At 35.3% G+C, this 16,261-nt stretch overlaps 1 protein-coding gene across 2 annotated transcripts in view; it reads left to right on the forward strand.

Moving 5' to 3' along the window:
• Positions 1-16,261, forward strand: part of LOC115213894 (troponin C) — a 77,110-nt gene that overhangs the window by 46,433 nt on the left and 14,416 nt on the right. For both annotated transcript variants that reach the window (XM_029782863.2, XM_029782864.2), the window contains exons 2-4: positions 5,541-5,565; positions 8,754-8,897; positions 10,810-11,052. In XM_029782863.2, coding sequence (XP_029638723.1) covers positions 5,541-5,565; positions 8,754-8,897; positions 10,810-11,052 — 412 coding nt within the window. The remainder of the gene's footprint in view (positions 1-5,540; positions 5,566-8,753; positions 8,898-10,809; positions 11,053-16,261) is intronic.

Below are 16,261 nucleotides of genomic sequence, written 5' to 3' on the forward strand. Positions count from 1 at the left end.
ATGTTCGTATTGGAGCTTCCGGCGCGAATGCCCAACATGTCGTTTCCAAATTTCTGGCAACGCGAATTCCATAATGGTGAAGGTTTACTCATAGACGGTGCCCAACTGACCCAACTATACTGTGTAGTCGACAAAATCATAACAAACAATGTGCATGCACGAAATTAAAACTATAAGATTGTGAAAATTTACCCATCTCACCCTGTATGTGTGCGTATATATATATATACAAAATGAGAAAATGGAGAAACATACCTAAATCAATCATCAACCATCAGATAATACCCAATCAATACTTTATTAAACCATTACACAACAGCAATGACATTATACATAATATATTACAAATATAACTAGACATAGAAAAAGAAATAGAATATACAACTACAATGTAGCTCAGCTACATTGTAATTGTATATTCTATTTCTTTTTCTATGTCTAGTTATATTTGTAATATATTATGTATAATTTTCTCATTTTGTATTATTAATTTACGGTAATAATTTTACCCTTGCCCACATAATACAGTAGATGAATTAATTGCATCGCAATTTTTAACATTTATGTATTAGTTTTGTTGGGTACCTCTCTAGCAGTATATTGGATATATGTTATCCCATGGACGGTTGAATTTACAACCCCTATCTCATTTTATAAATATATATATATATATATATATATATACCGGAGTAAACATATAAATGTGAAACAAGGTGGAAAAAAGAGTACTCAAATACCAGTGGTAGAGTAATATGCTTTATTTAAAGCAGCAGAAAATTCAACAAAACCTGTTACTCTGAGTTTCCCGTTGCCGTTCATCGGACAGTTTTTGCTAGAATGGAACTGATATGTCAATTCTATCCAGACTATTACAAACGCTACACCTTTAAAAAAAAATATATATATATATATATTTAAAATATTTAGGAAAATACTTGATACAGTTATAATATTTAGAGAAAGATTTTTTTCAAAAAGTTACGATTAAGAAAAAAAACTTTTAGAGATGGTACTAAATGGTACTAACCTTTAGGAAGGAATTTCACAAATTGTGCGTAGGCATTAATAAACGTGCAAGCGCTTTCGTGCTTGATAGCGCTGGGAACTGAAAGCGCTTGCACTTTTATTAAAGCCTGCACACAATTTGTGAAATTCCTTCCCAAAGTTTAGTACCATTCTACTCTCTAAAGAGTATTTTTCTTAATCTTAACTTTTTGAGAAAAATCTTTCTCTAAATACACACACACACACACACATACACATATATATATATAATTAGAGCGCGCTTCTCTTTCGGATTTATGATATACTGGCGATATATATGTGTGTGTGTGTGTGTGTGTGTGCGTGTGTGTGTATGTATGATGTATGTACGTACATATGGAATTTCTTGTTATTCTTTTAAAACTACATTTCTTTAAGTACCAGGAAACGACCCCTACAGGCACACACACACGCACATACACACACACACACACACACGCGCGCAAGCACCCACCCACGCATACATTTAATTACTCGTAGATGCCAGCCCCAGGAGAAACAATAGTTAAGCTATTTTTAGCGTAGAGTAAGTGTACGTGACCGAGAAATATCGAGACATCCGGAATTTACCGAAAGCCTTGAGCTAAAGCTTTAAATGTCTGTAACACAGCAGGATATTTAGTGAATAAAACAATTAATATTTTAATACTAAATTAACTACTTTTATTAAAATCTTGTTTGTTTTTTATATAATTATATATATATATATATATATATAACGGGAAGCTTTATGAAAATAAACAAAAGACGAAGGCAGGTGGAGTACAAACAAACAATTGTATTAGTATGGCGCTCAGGAATATAAATAAAACAAGTCTTTTACGTTTCGAGCCTACGCTCTTCAACAGAAAGATACACGGAAAGAAACAAGGAGAGAAAAAAATGCGTGCAGAAGCTAGCGAATCAACATGGCGATCTATCTATCTATCTATCTATCTATCTATCTATCTATCTATCTATCTATCTATCTATCTATCTATCTATCTATATATATATATATATATATATATACACACACACTCGTGTTTTGCGTCTGTATGTATATACACACGTACGTACCTGCATATGCCTATATAATTTTATACGTACACGCATACAGACACGCGCACACACACATACATATATATGTGTATATGTAGGGATGTAATGTATGAACGTGTGCGAACTAATATGTGTATGAGTACATACGCACACATACGTGTGCATGGGCATGTGTGTGCATATATATATATATATGTTATGTATATCACAATGCTTTATTACATATCAAATATGTAAGGCGGCGAGCTGGCAGAAATGTTAGCGCGCCGGGCGAAATGCTTATCGGTATTTCGTCTGTGGTTACGTTCTGATTTCAAATTCCGCTGAGGCCGACTTTGCCTTTCATCCTTTCGGGGTCAATTAAATAAGTACCAGTTACGCACTGGGGGTCGATGTAATCGACTTAATCCGTTTGTCTGTCCTTGTTTGTCCTCTCTGTGTTTAGCCCCTTGTGGGTAGTAAAGAAATAGGTATTTCGTCTGCCGCTACGTTTTGAGTTCAAATTCCACCGAGGTCGATTTTGCTTTTCCTCCTTTCGGGGTCGACTGAATAAGTACAAGTTACGCCCCAGTCGAGGTCGACTTTGCCTTTCGGGGTAGATAAATTAAGTTCCAGTTGCCTACTGGGAGTCGATCAAATCGACTGATCCCCCTCCCCAAAATTTTCGGGCCTCGTGTCTAGACTAAGAAAGATTATATATAGTATAAGTGTGTGTAGCACTTTTATAAACGTTAGCTATTAAGTGTTAGCCGAAGTTAGCTCATGTTTCTTAACTGTTGATTTAAATATGCAGTCTGTTGGAGATTTATAAGACCGGTGTTTTTTTTTTTTTCTGATATCCTACCTTTAAGCTCTTTTTTGCTTTATTTTCCTCTAATTTCTCCAGTTTACGCTTCTTATTTATGAGCATTTTATTTTAGGATTCACATTACTCTCTCTCTCTCTCTCTCTCTCTCTCTCTCTCTCTCTCACGTTCTATGTATTTTATATTCTATTATTGTGACCTTTATTTGAATAGCTGCATATCTTTTCTTTAGCCCAGTGACTTTTGAAGTAAAGATACATATGTAAAATAATAAAATTATTGCAGTTGACTCATAAAAGTACCGTGTGAAACAGTTAAATCCAAGGAAACTAGGAATGGTCTGCGTCGGCGTTTAGTGGGTGCAATTATTGGCAAAGTGAAATACGAAGGGTGTGCTGAAAATTTCCTGGTTTGGGGCAAAAGAAAATATAGGAGGTTCAGTTAATTATTATTCAACATATTCCCTTCTCACATTCACACACTAATCCTTCAGTCTTTCTAAGCCCTGTAAAATAACTCGACAAGTTGGGCCTCCTACAAGGACTTTCACGATACCCTTAAAACCAGTACCCACCTCGAAAATTATTTTACTGTGAAGAAGAGAAGTTTAAAAGTTTAAATCAGCGGTTCTCAACTGGGGTCCATATGACCATTTGGCTCTTGTGGGGTGCATGTAAGATTTTGTTGTTCAAATTTATGTACAATAAATTGGTTCTTCTACAATACAAAAAATATTTTAATGTTTTTAAGCAATTTGTAATAATATTGAATTTTTTAAAAAAAAGGACAGTAAGATTTCTTAAAGGAGGCATAATGGCCCAGTGGTTAGGGCAGCGGACTCGCGGTCGGAGGATCGTGGTTTCGATTCCCAGACCGGGCGTTGTGTGTATTTATTGAGCGAAAACACCTAAAGCTTCACGAGGCTTCAGCAGGGGGTGGTGGTGACCCCTGTTGTACTCTTTCGCCCCAATTTTCTCTCTCTTTATTCCTGTTTCTTGAGTAACGCTGCAATGGACTGGCGGGGGGGACACATACACCATAGAAACCGGGAAACCGGGCCCATGAGCCTGGCTAGGCTTGAAAAGGGCGCACAAATAAATAATAAGACTTCTTATATATATTGAATGGCTATGGGGATCCAGTAGAATAAAATAGGAGATCCATAGGCAAAAAATGGTTGAAAATTACGGGTTTAAAACAAAACCATTAGAAACCTCATTCTCACAGCAAAAGCAAAATGGATAACCTTGTCATTTTCTGTGCTGGAGAGCCAGTTTCCTTCATTGCTTTTAAACTTAGAATTGTTATCATTAAAATGTTTCCTTGGTGATCCCCCAACGACAACGATTTGTAGAGTCGTTGAGCGTCGGTTTTTGGTTCGAATCTCAGTGAACTCAATTCTAAATCCAACGGGTCCAACGTTGCTTTTAATCCCCTTCAGGGTTGATAAAATAAATCCCATTTCAGGATTCTTTTTTTTTTTTTTTTTTGCCAAAATTGTAAAAGCTGGATACGGATGTCTTGCAGTATTTGTTTCGGCTGTTTGCCTTCTGAATTCAAATTTTTCCATAGCCTACATAGGTGAAATACTTAATTCATCGACCGCTTTGCCAACACCACCTGATATCTTGCGTGCTTTGAGCGGAGTTCACCCAGTTGAAGTACTTGAAATAGGTTTCCGATTTGAGGATAACTTTCTGTCTCCCCACACCAATCACGGGTGTCCTGTAAAGGGTCATAGGCAACAGTACTAAAGACTACATCACGAAGACTGACCTTCTGTGCAGCCAGAAAATACTTTAGCTTCCAAAAATTGCTAACATAATACAAAGGTAAAGCTCAAATGCGACATACAGTGTAGTACCGCTTCCACATTTCGGACAGTACAGTTAACGTGGACAAAAAATATGCTAGACCACACCTTCATCCCAAAAGCTACCCAACTATTGGCATGAAATTGTTATCACATTCCAACTCCTGACTAACAACAGTTCTCTTTACTCATCTACCTTTTTCTCTACCTTTTTCATAAGAAACTAAAAGGATATAAACAATGTGGAGATGAGCAGCAAGGTACACTACCTATATATACATACATGCATATATATATATATATATATATATATATATATATATATATATAGAGAGAGAGAGAGAGAGGAGAGAGAGAGAGAGAGAGAAAGAGAGAGATAATTGTATAGAATACAATTATAATTAAGGGCGCGTATATATTAGAAAGAATGCGTCAACGTTTAGTTGGCTTCTAAGTATAAGGCCAACTGCAATAACTTCAATCAACTGCAACGAACCTCACATTAATACTGACATTCAAAACTGCAAGGCTAAATTCTAATTCTAAGCCTTACTCCAACCTTTAACACCAAACCATAAGCCATAAACGTAAACCTGACTACTTCTGCTGTGGTCTTCATTGGTTTGTAAATGTAACAAACGTCCAGGTCTAGAGCCCTATTACCATTGTTAGTCACAGCTCACCCGCATGTTTGTAAAATAACGTTGAGACTTTTGTGTGCTTGTTTAGAGTTCTTGTAATTGATGAAGGCTTGCAAATTGAGCTGATTATACATGTTCCAACCTTTGTATATCTTACGAGATATCTAACGAGATGTTATTTTTTTATATTTTACAGGGAGTCACAGATAAACAAGTAAACGGTAAGGCTTTCTATGGTACAATTTATTATACCACTTCTATTTGTTCTCTTCTTTTTTTTTTTATTAGAAAGCGAATCCTCCTTACATCTCTAATATGATTATAAATAAAGGAACCTTTTTCAATACTCTTCCGAAGTAAAAAGGCACGATTCGGTAACTATTTTACAAAGTGTGAAAAACGACAATAACCGCAGGTGTAACTTTACAGTGAATTAATAAATGCATTTCATAAAAGAAAACATATTTACTATTGATATAATTTGACAGGCTATCTAAAAACTTCCTACCGAATTTATCTGTTGGGAAAATAGAATTTGTTTCTCTTTGATGTTTTTGTATCTTGTTTAGTCCCTTTTTAATGCCGGTACTGAAACCCTGAGTCCTTACACGTTTACGCTTAATTTTGTGGATGTAACCAGAGAAAGTTGAAAGACGTTAGGACCTAGTTAAGCTGGATTTTGCTTCCAAATCAGCATCAGTGTAAGGTGGCATTCTCTCTTCTTGAAAGGTATGCTAGTAGGACAAAGTTTGCGCCAAAATCCAAATTAATCAAATTATTTTGATATCTGAAAGAAACCTAGTTTTCTAAGAGCAAACAATATTATGTACAGCGTTGACGAAGGATTATATCCTCCGTTATACGGAATGTAAACAAATTCTACCAACTGTAGATATCCGAATATCTTTGGTTTCCAAAGCTGTTCCTTCTTGAAATATAGATATTTAGTACAAAATTTCGATAAAGAAACTTTTATGCATAAAGGTGGTGAACTTACTATTGTAAGGTATCACCTTCAGTTACTATTGTTGGTTTTAGAAAATCTATATCAGCACGAGATTGCTACGAGATGCCACCCACATTTATTATCAATTAAGGCGGCAAACTGAAAAGAATCGTTAGAACGCCGGTTAAAATGCTTAGTGGTCTTCCTTCCGGTTTTGTTCAAATGTTGCCGAGATCATCTTTACTTTTCATTCTTTCGGGGTCGCTGAAATAAATACCACTTGGATACTGTGGGTTAATGTGATCGACTGCTCCCTCCCTTCAAAGTTGTTAGTCTTATTTCCAAGATCAGAAACAATTATTTCTTACTTATGGTCAAATTTATACTAACACAGTGTTTCTGTTAGATATCATTACTCATAGTGTATTTTCCTTTCTTGATAATGAAATCCGTATCAAGGCTAAAGTAACAACTACAGTTGTCATATTTTGTTTTTCTCAATTCTGTCGTCATTCAAGATTCCCACAAGGAATTACATGCAGTTATGAAAAGCTTAACAAAGTCTTCAAGAATGGGCGAACGTGGGAATCACTAAGTGGTCACATCCTATCATCATAAAAAAAAAGGAAGAATACATTTGATAACTTAGTCGTAATTAACCCCCAAATAATGCGAATCTGAATATACTGTCTGAAAAATTGAAAGGTTGATGAGGGTTGGTGGGAGCTAGTCTACTTCAATAACACTGACCCGGGGTTTAAACAACAACAAGACTAAAAGAGAAATAATTTATAATATATTTGTCGAATATATTCGTTGGGTTGAGATCTTTTATCGTGAAATTTCCACTAAAAATACATATTTTTCATTCTTCTAGCTACAGAGCTGTGGTTATGTTGTATGTGTGTGTGTGTGTGTGTGTGTGTGTGTGTGTGTGTGTGTGTGTGTGTGTGTGTGTGTGAGAGAGAGAGAGGGAGAGAGAGCCTGTGCATTTGTTTGAATGTGTTTGTATACATGCGCATACATATATACATACAAGAAATGTAAATCATACGTGAGATGCATTGTATAATTCTCCTCACATCTAAAATACTGTTTCATAATCAACAACACTTCTCAAAGACTCTGCACTCAGGTTGGTTACACATTTTATCTCAGCAAAAAATCTATAGAATAACCAGGATTCATGCTATAAACTGGATCAATTCAAGTGACTACAATCTTCACCATGTAGATTTTTCTACCCTGTGCTTTCAACAAATCAATCAATATTTTAGCCTATTTTAAGGTGGTGAACTGGCAGAATCGTTAGCACGCTGAGTGAAATGCTTAGCAGCGTTTTGTCCATCCTTACGCTCTGAGTTCAAATTCCACCGAGGTCGACTATGTCTATCATCCCTTCGGGATCGATAAAATAAATACCAGCTGAACACTGGGTTGATGTAATCGGCTTATCCTCTTCCTTGAAATTTCTGGCCTTGTGCCAAAATTTGAAACCAATATTTTTAGCATATTTAGACTGGCAATAATTGAAGTTCAAAAAAATTTGTAAAGATATTGAGGTACCCGTCTACAGTATTATATTCATATTCGGTTTTATCAGCCGTGGCATAATTGGCCTCACAACACTCAGTTCTGTGTATCAAACTGTAGAACTACCCTAGTAAGAGAGATAATATTTCTTCGTGAATAAATATATCGCCCAATATAAATATTTTTCAGAACATATTTCGGAATACATTACTTATGTTATGGAGCTACTTCTTATATGCAAATGCTATATGAAGGTACCACATATGATACAAAAGTGCTACACATGATATAAAGGTGTTAAATATAATGTAGAGGTACTGCCTGTGATATGGAGGTACTGTATAACTGGTGATACTTCGTATATGTTGAATACATAGTTTGTATGAACTGTAATAATGGCTAGATTTGAAAAAAGTTTAACTATTTAGAGTGAACATCCACGTCTGATTCGTCCTTTTTTTTTTTTTCTTTTTCTCTCTTTTTTATTTTACTTGGTACATGGAGATATATTACTAAGCATTCCAAAATTATGGAAGTGAGGGCTAAATTTGAACCCAGAAACTTTGTTGTGAATTTCATTACTATTATCTAAACCATCATTTGCTTTAGGTTTTTAAAAAAAAACAGCATATATAACACATACAACAAAAAAAAACAAATATATAAGAGTAAAGAAAATGCAAAGTGCTCGAGTGAGAAAAAGTGAGAGTAAGTGAAAGATTGCGTGTGCGTGCGCGTCATGTTTATGCGTGCGTGTGTGTATGTAAGTGTATGCGTATGTGTGTATGTGCATGCGTGCGTATGTGTGTACATGTAAGAAAGATCAGGAGCAAATAGTTGCATAATAAGCCCAAAACTTATGACATGCTATCATACTCCATCACTCTAGAATGTTCTCTGTCATGTTCTTTAAACTTTACCCCGTTTTAGATGCCCAACAAGCTTTCAACTTGTTTGACAAGAAGGGAGACGGCGCGGTACCCACTAAAGAGTTGAATAATGTGTTTAAAAGTCTCGCCCTGCATGTTGCTGACCACAAACTGCAGTTGTGGGTTGACGAAATGGACGAGGAAGGTAAGTATTTGAGACACATCTTTGTCGTCGTCTGTAACTGCAGCTCTACATCATGTGTTGCCATATTTACGTCTGATATTTTCATGGAGGGTCTTGTGGCCTCTGTATATGTGTATGCATGTGTGTATATGTGTATGTTGGGTTATGAGTTTAATGTGAGATACACAACTGCACAACAGCTATACTATAAATCCATAGCAAAGACCAGAACGCTGATCAAATTTTGACGTTGACCAAAATAATATGTAGACACTGTTTTGAGATGGAATATTGCAGGGAACTACCGTCGACCTCTTCACACCCGTAGCAGAAACTGAACTCAGTATTGCCGAATGAAATATTCTTTCGTTCACACAGTAGTGGGATGCGTGAATGCAAAGCTATTAGTTACAGTAAGGTCAAATTTGCCTGAAGCAGTTGAGTTCTTAGTTATTGAAAGTGAGAATACAGCACTATAACACACTATAGTGCTTCATATGACATAGCACAGCATTATTTAGTTTATAGTGTAATGCTACGTGAGACTGACATAACATAGTGCGTACCTCAGAGACATGGGAGTCTCTCCAACTCGAACCACCACTTTTCCGTAACGAAAGGTTACAGTTCCCTTTCTACTGACATATGATAAGAATGTCGTAGGAAAGATTCGCAAGACAGATTCTACAAGCTGATCCAGCAGGCAGCCGACCTTAGAATAGACCAAGAACAAGACAGTTGGATAATATTCATTGGCTCAGTTGGTCAGGCCTAAGGAATCCATCTGGAAAGTCAAATGATGGCTACTTCTGGTAGGACCCTATGGAGGCGGTGCCTGAGGACTCTACCTCCACGACCTTCCTCAGGAATAGTGAGCGAAGAGTATGGGAGGATAACAGTATATCAGTATTATATGGTAGTACACACACACATACACACACACACACACACACACACACAATGACTCACAAAGTTTTGTTAAACTATCATAATTAACTATGCATGGCTGAATGGTTAAGAAGTTCGCTTCGCAAAATCCCAGGTTCGAATTGTATGCCGGGAAATACGGTGGTGCACCTGTCATTGGAAGGGCCAGTGTTGTCAACTATTACGGTACACAAATACTTCCTCCCAACTACTTTAAGGAAACACGTATCTTTGGGACACTTAGTCACTAATGCGTATATTCAAGCAAGCTGTGGTTCAGTTGATCAAACTTCTGAGTAATCATAGTCAATTCTATGAAAGAACTATAGATAAAGGAACCTTTTTAGTCCAAGGAAGCATTACAAGTGCATGAAAATCTGTAGCAGGGTGCATCTGTACTGTTATCAGCTTCTGTCATAAAAATGTGAACACAGCTTCCTGGAACAGTGTCAGCCTGGAGCTAAGCAACGTCACCATCTACCTACCTACCTACCTACCTACCTACCTACCTACCTACCTATCTATCTATATATCTATCTATCTATCTATCTATCTATCTATCTATCTATCTATCTATCTACTCTCTCTCTTTCTCTCTGTCCTCTTTCTCTCCCTTTTTTCTCTCTCTTCTCTCTCTCTCCATCTCTTTATCTCTCTTTCAATCTATTTATCTGTTTTTCTATATACATGTGTCTATCTCTATCTCTGTATATCTATCTAACTGTCTTTTTTATGTCTGTCTAATACATTACTCATACGTACTTCCAACGAATAAATCTTTGATCTTTTTATCTATCTATCTATCTATCTATCTATCTATCTATCTATCTATCTATCTATCTATCTATCTACCTATCTATCTATCTATCTAATCTATCTATATATCTATCGGTCCGTCTGTCTATCTACCTATCTATCTATCTAACTGCCTGTCTATCAATCTAGATTGCTAGCTTGTTAGCTATCTGTCTGTCTATGTCTATCTTTTTATATCTGTTTTTCATAGCAACTGGTTTTATCTATTGGGACAACTTCTGCATCCTGTTCAAGCGAAAATTGCAGGAAGATGAAGACGAACGTGAAGTGCGGGAGGCATTCCGTGTGCTGGACAAGAACAACCAAGGAGTGATTGATGTTGAGGACTTGCGCTGGATCTTGAAATCTCTAGGGGATGATTTGAATGATGAAGAAATCCAGGACATGATTAACGAAACAGACACAGACGGCAGCGGTACTGTAGATTATGAAGGTATGGTATATGGTATATATATATGAAATATACATAAGTATACATATTAATATATATACATACAGACATATATACATATACATATATATATATATATATATATATATATATATATATATATAATATATATATATATATAAACAAGTGTACAAAAGAGTACCTGTATTGCTAGAAGCAAGAGTCAAAAACGACTCAAAAGCCACAAAAAGTACTAACTCAGTAAGCTGAGAAAACTTATTGAGTTGCTGCTTTTTGTGGTTTTTGAGTCGTATTTTATTCTTGTTTCTAGCAATGCAGGTGGTACTATTTTGTACCCTCGTTTATAAGTTAGCTTTTAGGTTGGAATTGCTAACGGGCCACCTATATTATAATTTACTATAATTATATATATATATATATATATATATATGAAAAAGGAAAAAGTGACTTCACTGGTAGTTTTAATCGATTTAATTTTTTTAATAATATAATTTTACAGACCAAACTGTAAAATTATATTATTAAAAAATTAAATTGATTAGAATTACCAGTGAAGTCACTTTTTCCTTTTTCAAATATACCTAACTGTACCAAACTTTTTACACATTTTCCAATACACACACACACATGCACACACACTTCCATATTACCTGTCAAAAAAGACGCGTTATATTTTTGTTTCCTTTTCAGTAATTACTAATCTTTCTGTTTCAAGTGTTGCTATATTTTCTTCCTGTGACTCATTTTGTATTCTTTCAGATATTATCTTTATTCTTTTGATTTTGAGCTTTTCTTCCGTTTCTCCTTGTATTTCTTGCTGTCATTTAGCAGTATTTCTTTTCTCCAATTCTTATTAAGCATTGCTTTTTGTGATGATCTTCGTCTTCTTTTTACAGTCCGAATCAGGGAATTTTTCTCGTGAGTGAAAATTTCATCGTCTGTTAAAACGTCAAATGAATGTTTTGTATACGAGAATCCGTTTTCTTACTTTTTCCCTCCAAATGCTTTCTCAGCTTTATAGTCCATTTTAGTCATTATTTCTTATTAACTTTTCCTCTTTATAAATATAGTTCACTTCCTTTTATCTTTCAGTCAAAATATGCATCCATGTCTTTCTTTTCTTCTCTTCCTTTCTTAATCTCTTCTGTCACACACGCATTTCTATATCATAACGTGTCCCTCTCTCTCCTTGATTCTCCATCTTCCTCTTGTACATAAATATATGTGTGTGTGTGCGCGCGTATGTGTGTCTGTATAGCTGTCACTTTAATTATTCACTCACCCTCCATACCTTTGGTACTTTATCACATTGTCTTTTGAATAACATCTCTGTAGTAAAACCTATCTTTTTTTCTTTCCACTGCTCTTCTTTTACTTGCACTATACCTTCTTTTCTTACGCGGTCATGAAAATCCTCCGTCTGTTTCACTCACTTGTTGCCCTACTTTTCCAGCCTTGTCTCTATGTCTCTTTGTCTCTCTCTTCATCCAATCACTCATTCTCCCGTCTTTCTATTTATTTATGTTCTTATCACTTTGATTAGTATAAGCATTGCTTTCCTTTTCTACATATTTACTTTGTCACGTTGCTTCTCAAATCCCACTTTATTTGCTGTAAAACTCTTCCTTTTTTTTGTATCTCTGCACTCTTATATGAGGTGTCTCTTCCATCTTTTCCCACTCTTTCTTCCATCCATCTCTATATTTCAGTCTGCTCTCCTGAATATCTCGTTTGATGTCTAATCACTGGTTATTTCTATTACGCTTCTATTCGCTCCCACTCTCTCAATCCCCCATCTATATATTTATCTAATCCTTCTATAGTCATAATGTTCACTTTCTTCTTCTCTTACACCTTCAGCATAGACACTATTTTGTCTTAATACATTCCTAAAGTGTAACAGAGTACCAGCAAACAGAATCAGGATGCATTATATATATATATATATATATGCGCAAGCAATGTTCTTGAGTTATAACCATGACCTCTCTTTACTCTTTTTTTTCTTCCTTATTTGCATTCAGTTTTTGACATCACATCCATTGAAAGGAATCTGCTTCAGTTTAGATATTTTCCTCTCTTACTGTTATATATTTTTTATCCAACAGAAGGTTTGCAACAGACCAAGGTACTTGATAGAAATATCTGACCCATCGCTGGTCAAAGGTTCGAATTCTCGTACTTAGCTGCTGTCCAAGACACGTAATCCTCAACGTAGTTGCCAAATGGGCGAGCAAAATGTTCCAATGAGAAAGAGCTTCCACATGGCCGCTAGACGTACTAGAAGTCATGCCTTTTTTAAGGCACAACTATGGTCTTTAAAAATGAGTAGAACGGACTAAAATGAATTCGTAGACAGCACCCAAATAGGTGAAGGTGGTCATGAGTGGAATTTCGCTTGTAATATGTCTGTTCAAAAAGAGTTCACGATCTGGAGTCAAAACTATATCAGTGTAATGTAAAGAGGTTTAAAGAGAAGATACAGCTGACAACTATAAGTTTGTGACGGTGGACATATAGATAGAAATGGAATGCACCTTGTGCAGGCTAGCTTGCAGCACCGGGATCAAATCCTACCGAGTGTATATTTCAGATTACCCAGACGCATAGCCATTTTTGAAAAATGTGATTTTAGGGAGCTGTCGCTCACCTCCCCACCCCACCCCCTATTAGCTACGCTACTGAGATTGCCCGTTCCATCTTGAAACATCACACGGAGACGAACAAAGCCTTTTGGTCTAACCCCAGAACCTAATTAATTTCGAGGGTTAATTATTTATGTAATCATTATTAATTAAAATATTTTTATTTCAGCATTTTTAGGATATTTTTACAATGAAGATAACAAAAACGATGAAACTGAGATGCTGATTATCACGCATCCTGCGTTGCAACATCCTCTATTTTACCATATATTCTTTCATTTGTACTAGATTTGTATTATTTGTATTATGCATACACACACACACACACATATATATATATATATATACATATATAGATACACATATTTTTGTACACGCATATATACACATACACACATGAGACAAGTTCATAACAAAGCTGAAATTTTAGTCGGATCATTCGGTCTTTTTCCATACACAATGAAATATTTGAAAAGAGAACTGGAAACGGTTATCCCTGCTAATATATATATATAAGCATTAAATTAAAAGAAAGGTGCTTTAAAAGAATATTTGCATAGTATTCAAATACAAGGGGCATCTTCCTTGTTTCTGTCTGTCTCTGTCTCTCTTGTTCACTCTTGTGGGCTCGAAGTCGAACCCACAAGAGTAAACAAGATCCCGAACCCACAAAAGTAAACAAGAGAAGCAGAGACAGGCAGAAACAAGGAAAATGCACCTTGTATTTGAATACTATGCAAATATTCTTTTAAAAAAACTTTTCTTTTAATTTTTCCAAAATTTAATTGTTTTCCATACTTACGGTTGAAAAAGTCTCAATGACTGAAACCGGTAATAAAATGTCTTATAAAATTATCTTAGCATGACTTTTTTTCCATATATATATATGAAATTATGAATATGAAATAGAGAACGGTGCTTTTTGTTCACATCTTAACTGGGTGGAATCAACATATGTTTCCTCCATTTGCGAAGATGCTTGGACAATTTCCAACTGGAAACACTCACACTATCTTGGAGGTCTGGCCACCTTATAAGCAGTGCCTGTTGCCAACTTATCGGATCAACGATTTTAAAATAGAGAACGTAATTGGCAGTGTAACTGCTTTACGTCTGACCACACTGAAATAGCAGCGGACCTAGTTGTAGACTAGTGGTAAAATTACTTAAGGATTGGAGCAGGCTGCAACAATGATTCCATCTGTGACTGAAACACTAAACTTTATTTCGTTCAGAAGTGGGCAGGGGAATTAAAGAAATTAGTTTTCCCAAAGAAATGTAACACTGCTATTAACGTTTCTGCTTAACATAAGTGTCCGCTCAGTCAGATAAATCTGCGGCAAACCACACTCGGCAGTTGTAAAAGTCACCTTACAAGTCACGCATATATGTTTGGAGGGGGTGTGGCCATGTCTGTATGTGTCTGCGTGTGTCTGTATGTATACCATGAGCGACAAAGGATATTTATAAAAACTGAAACTACAGGTAGACTAAATGTAATTCATGTAAGCGTACATGCATGCATGCATAAATACATATAACCAGTGGTCTAGCATGTTAAAAAAAATCGAAGATTTAAATATTATATTTCAATTAATAAGAGAAATGACCACTAAAGGGGATTCCTATACGCCAGAGATAGACGTCAAGTCGCCTTATCACAAAGAATGTGTTCTCAAGAAGAAAAAAAAAATACCCAGTAAACGCCAAGATGTAAAAAATAAACAAAGCAAATGAAAATTTACAAAATAAAACGATTGCCTAGGTATCATGATTTCATTATTAATACTTTTGCAAGTATTAATAATGAAATCATGAGACGTAGGTAATAGTTTTATTTTGTAAATTTTCATCACTGAAACAAGTAAAAGATTAGTTTTATACATTCCAGATTTCACACATTGCACTGCGACCATACAATGACACTACCACGTAGAATTTATTGGAACACATTCGTCCCTCTACATTTTTCACTCTGGTGCATATCAATGTATATTTCTCAAATCACTAAGTTTCATTACATGAGACTGTACCTACATTTATGTGTATGTCTGTGAATGACTACCTGTTTATATGTATCTATGTGTATTGTTCTTATATATCTGCATATGTGCAACTGTGTCTGAGTATATTTCTATATGTGTTCGTCAATGAGAGTGAGCATGTATATAGGTGGACTTTGACAGAGAAAGAAAGGATGCATGACTTACGCTTATCAATTAAAATCGTACGGTGCTGAAATAAACACACAACTTTCGTTAACCTGCATTGTCAATGCTAGTGCTCCATTTGTTTGATTTGATTCTATATCTGGTATGAGTATGATCGTCATGCATGCAACCATGTACGCATGACCTATATATACATATATATATATATATATATATATATATATATATAATATATATATATATATATATATATACATTGTCAATAATAATAAGGGTAAAATTTATTTAATTAATTAATTAGTAATTAATAATTTTACCAAGCAGTGTTCAGTATGTAAAAGGACCATTTACAGTAAATTATATATATATATATATATATATAAACAATTGCAGCGTGGAAGGTGTTGTAAGCCA

Source organism: Octopus sinensis, linkage group LG7, assembly GCF_006345805.1.
Source record: "Octopus sinensis linkage group LG7, ASM634580v1, whole genome shotgun sequence".
NCBI lineage: Eukaryota > Metazoa > Mollusca > Cephalopoda > Octopoda > Octopodidae > Octopus > Octopus sinensis.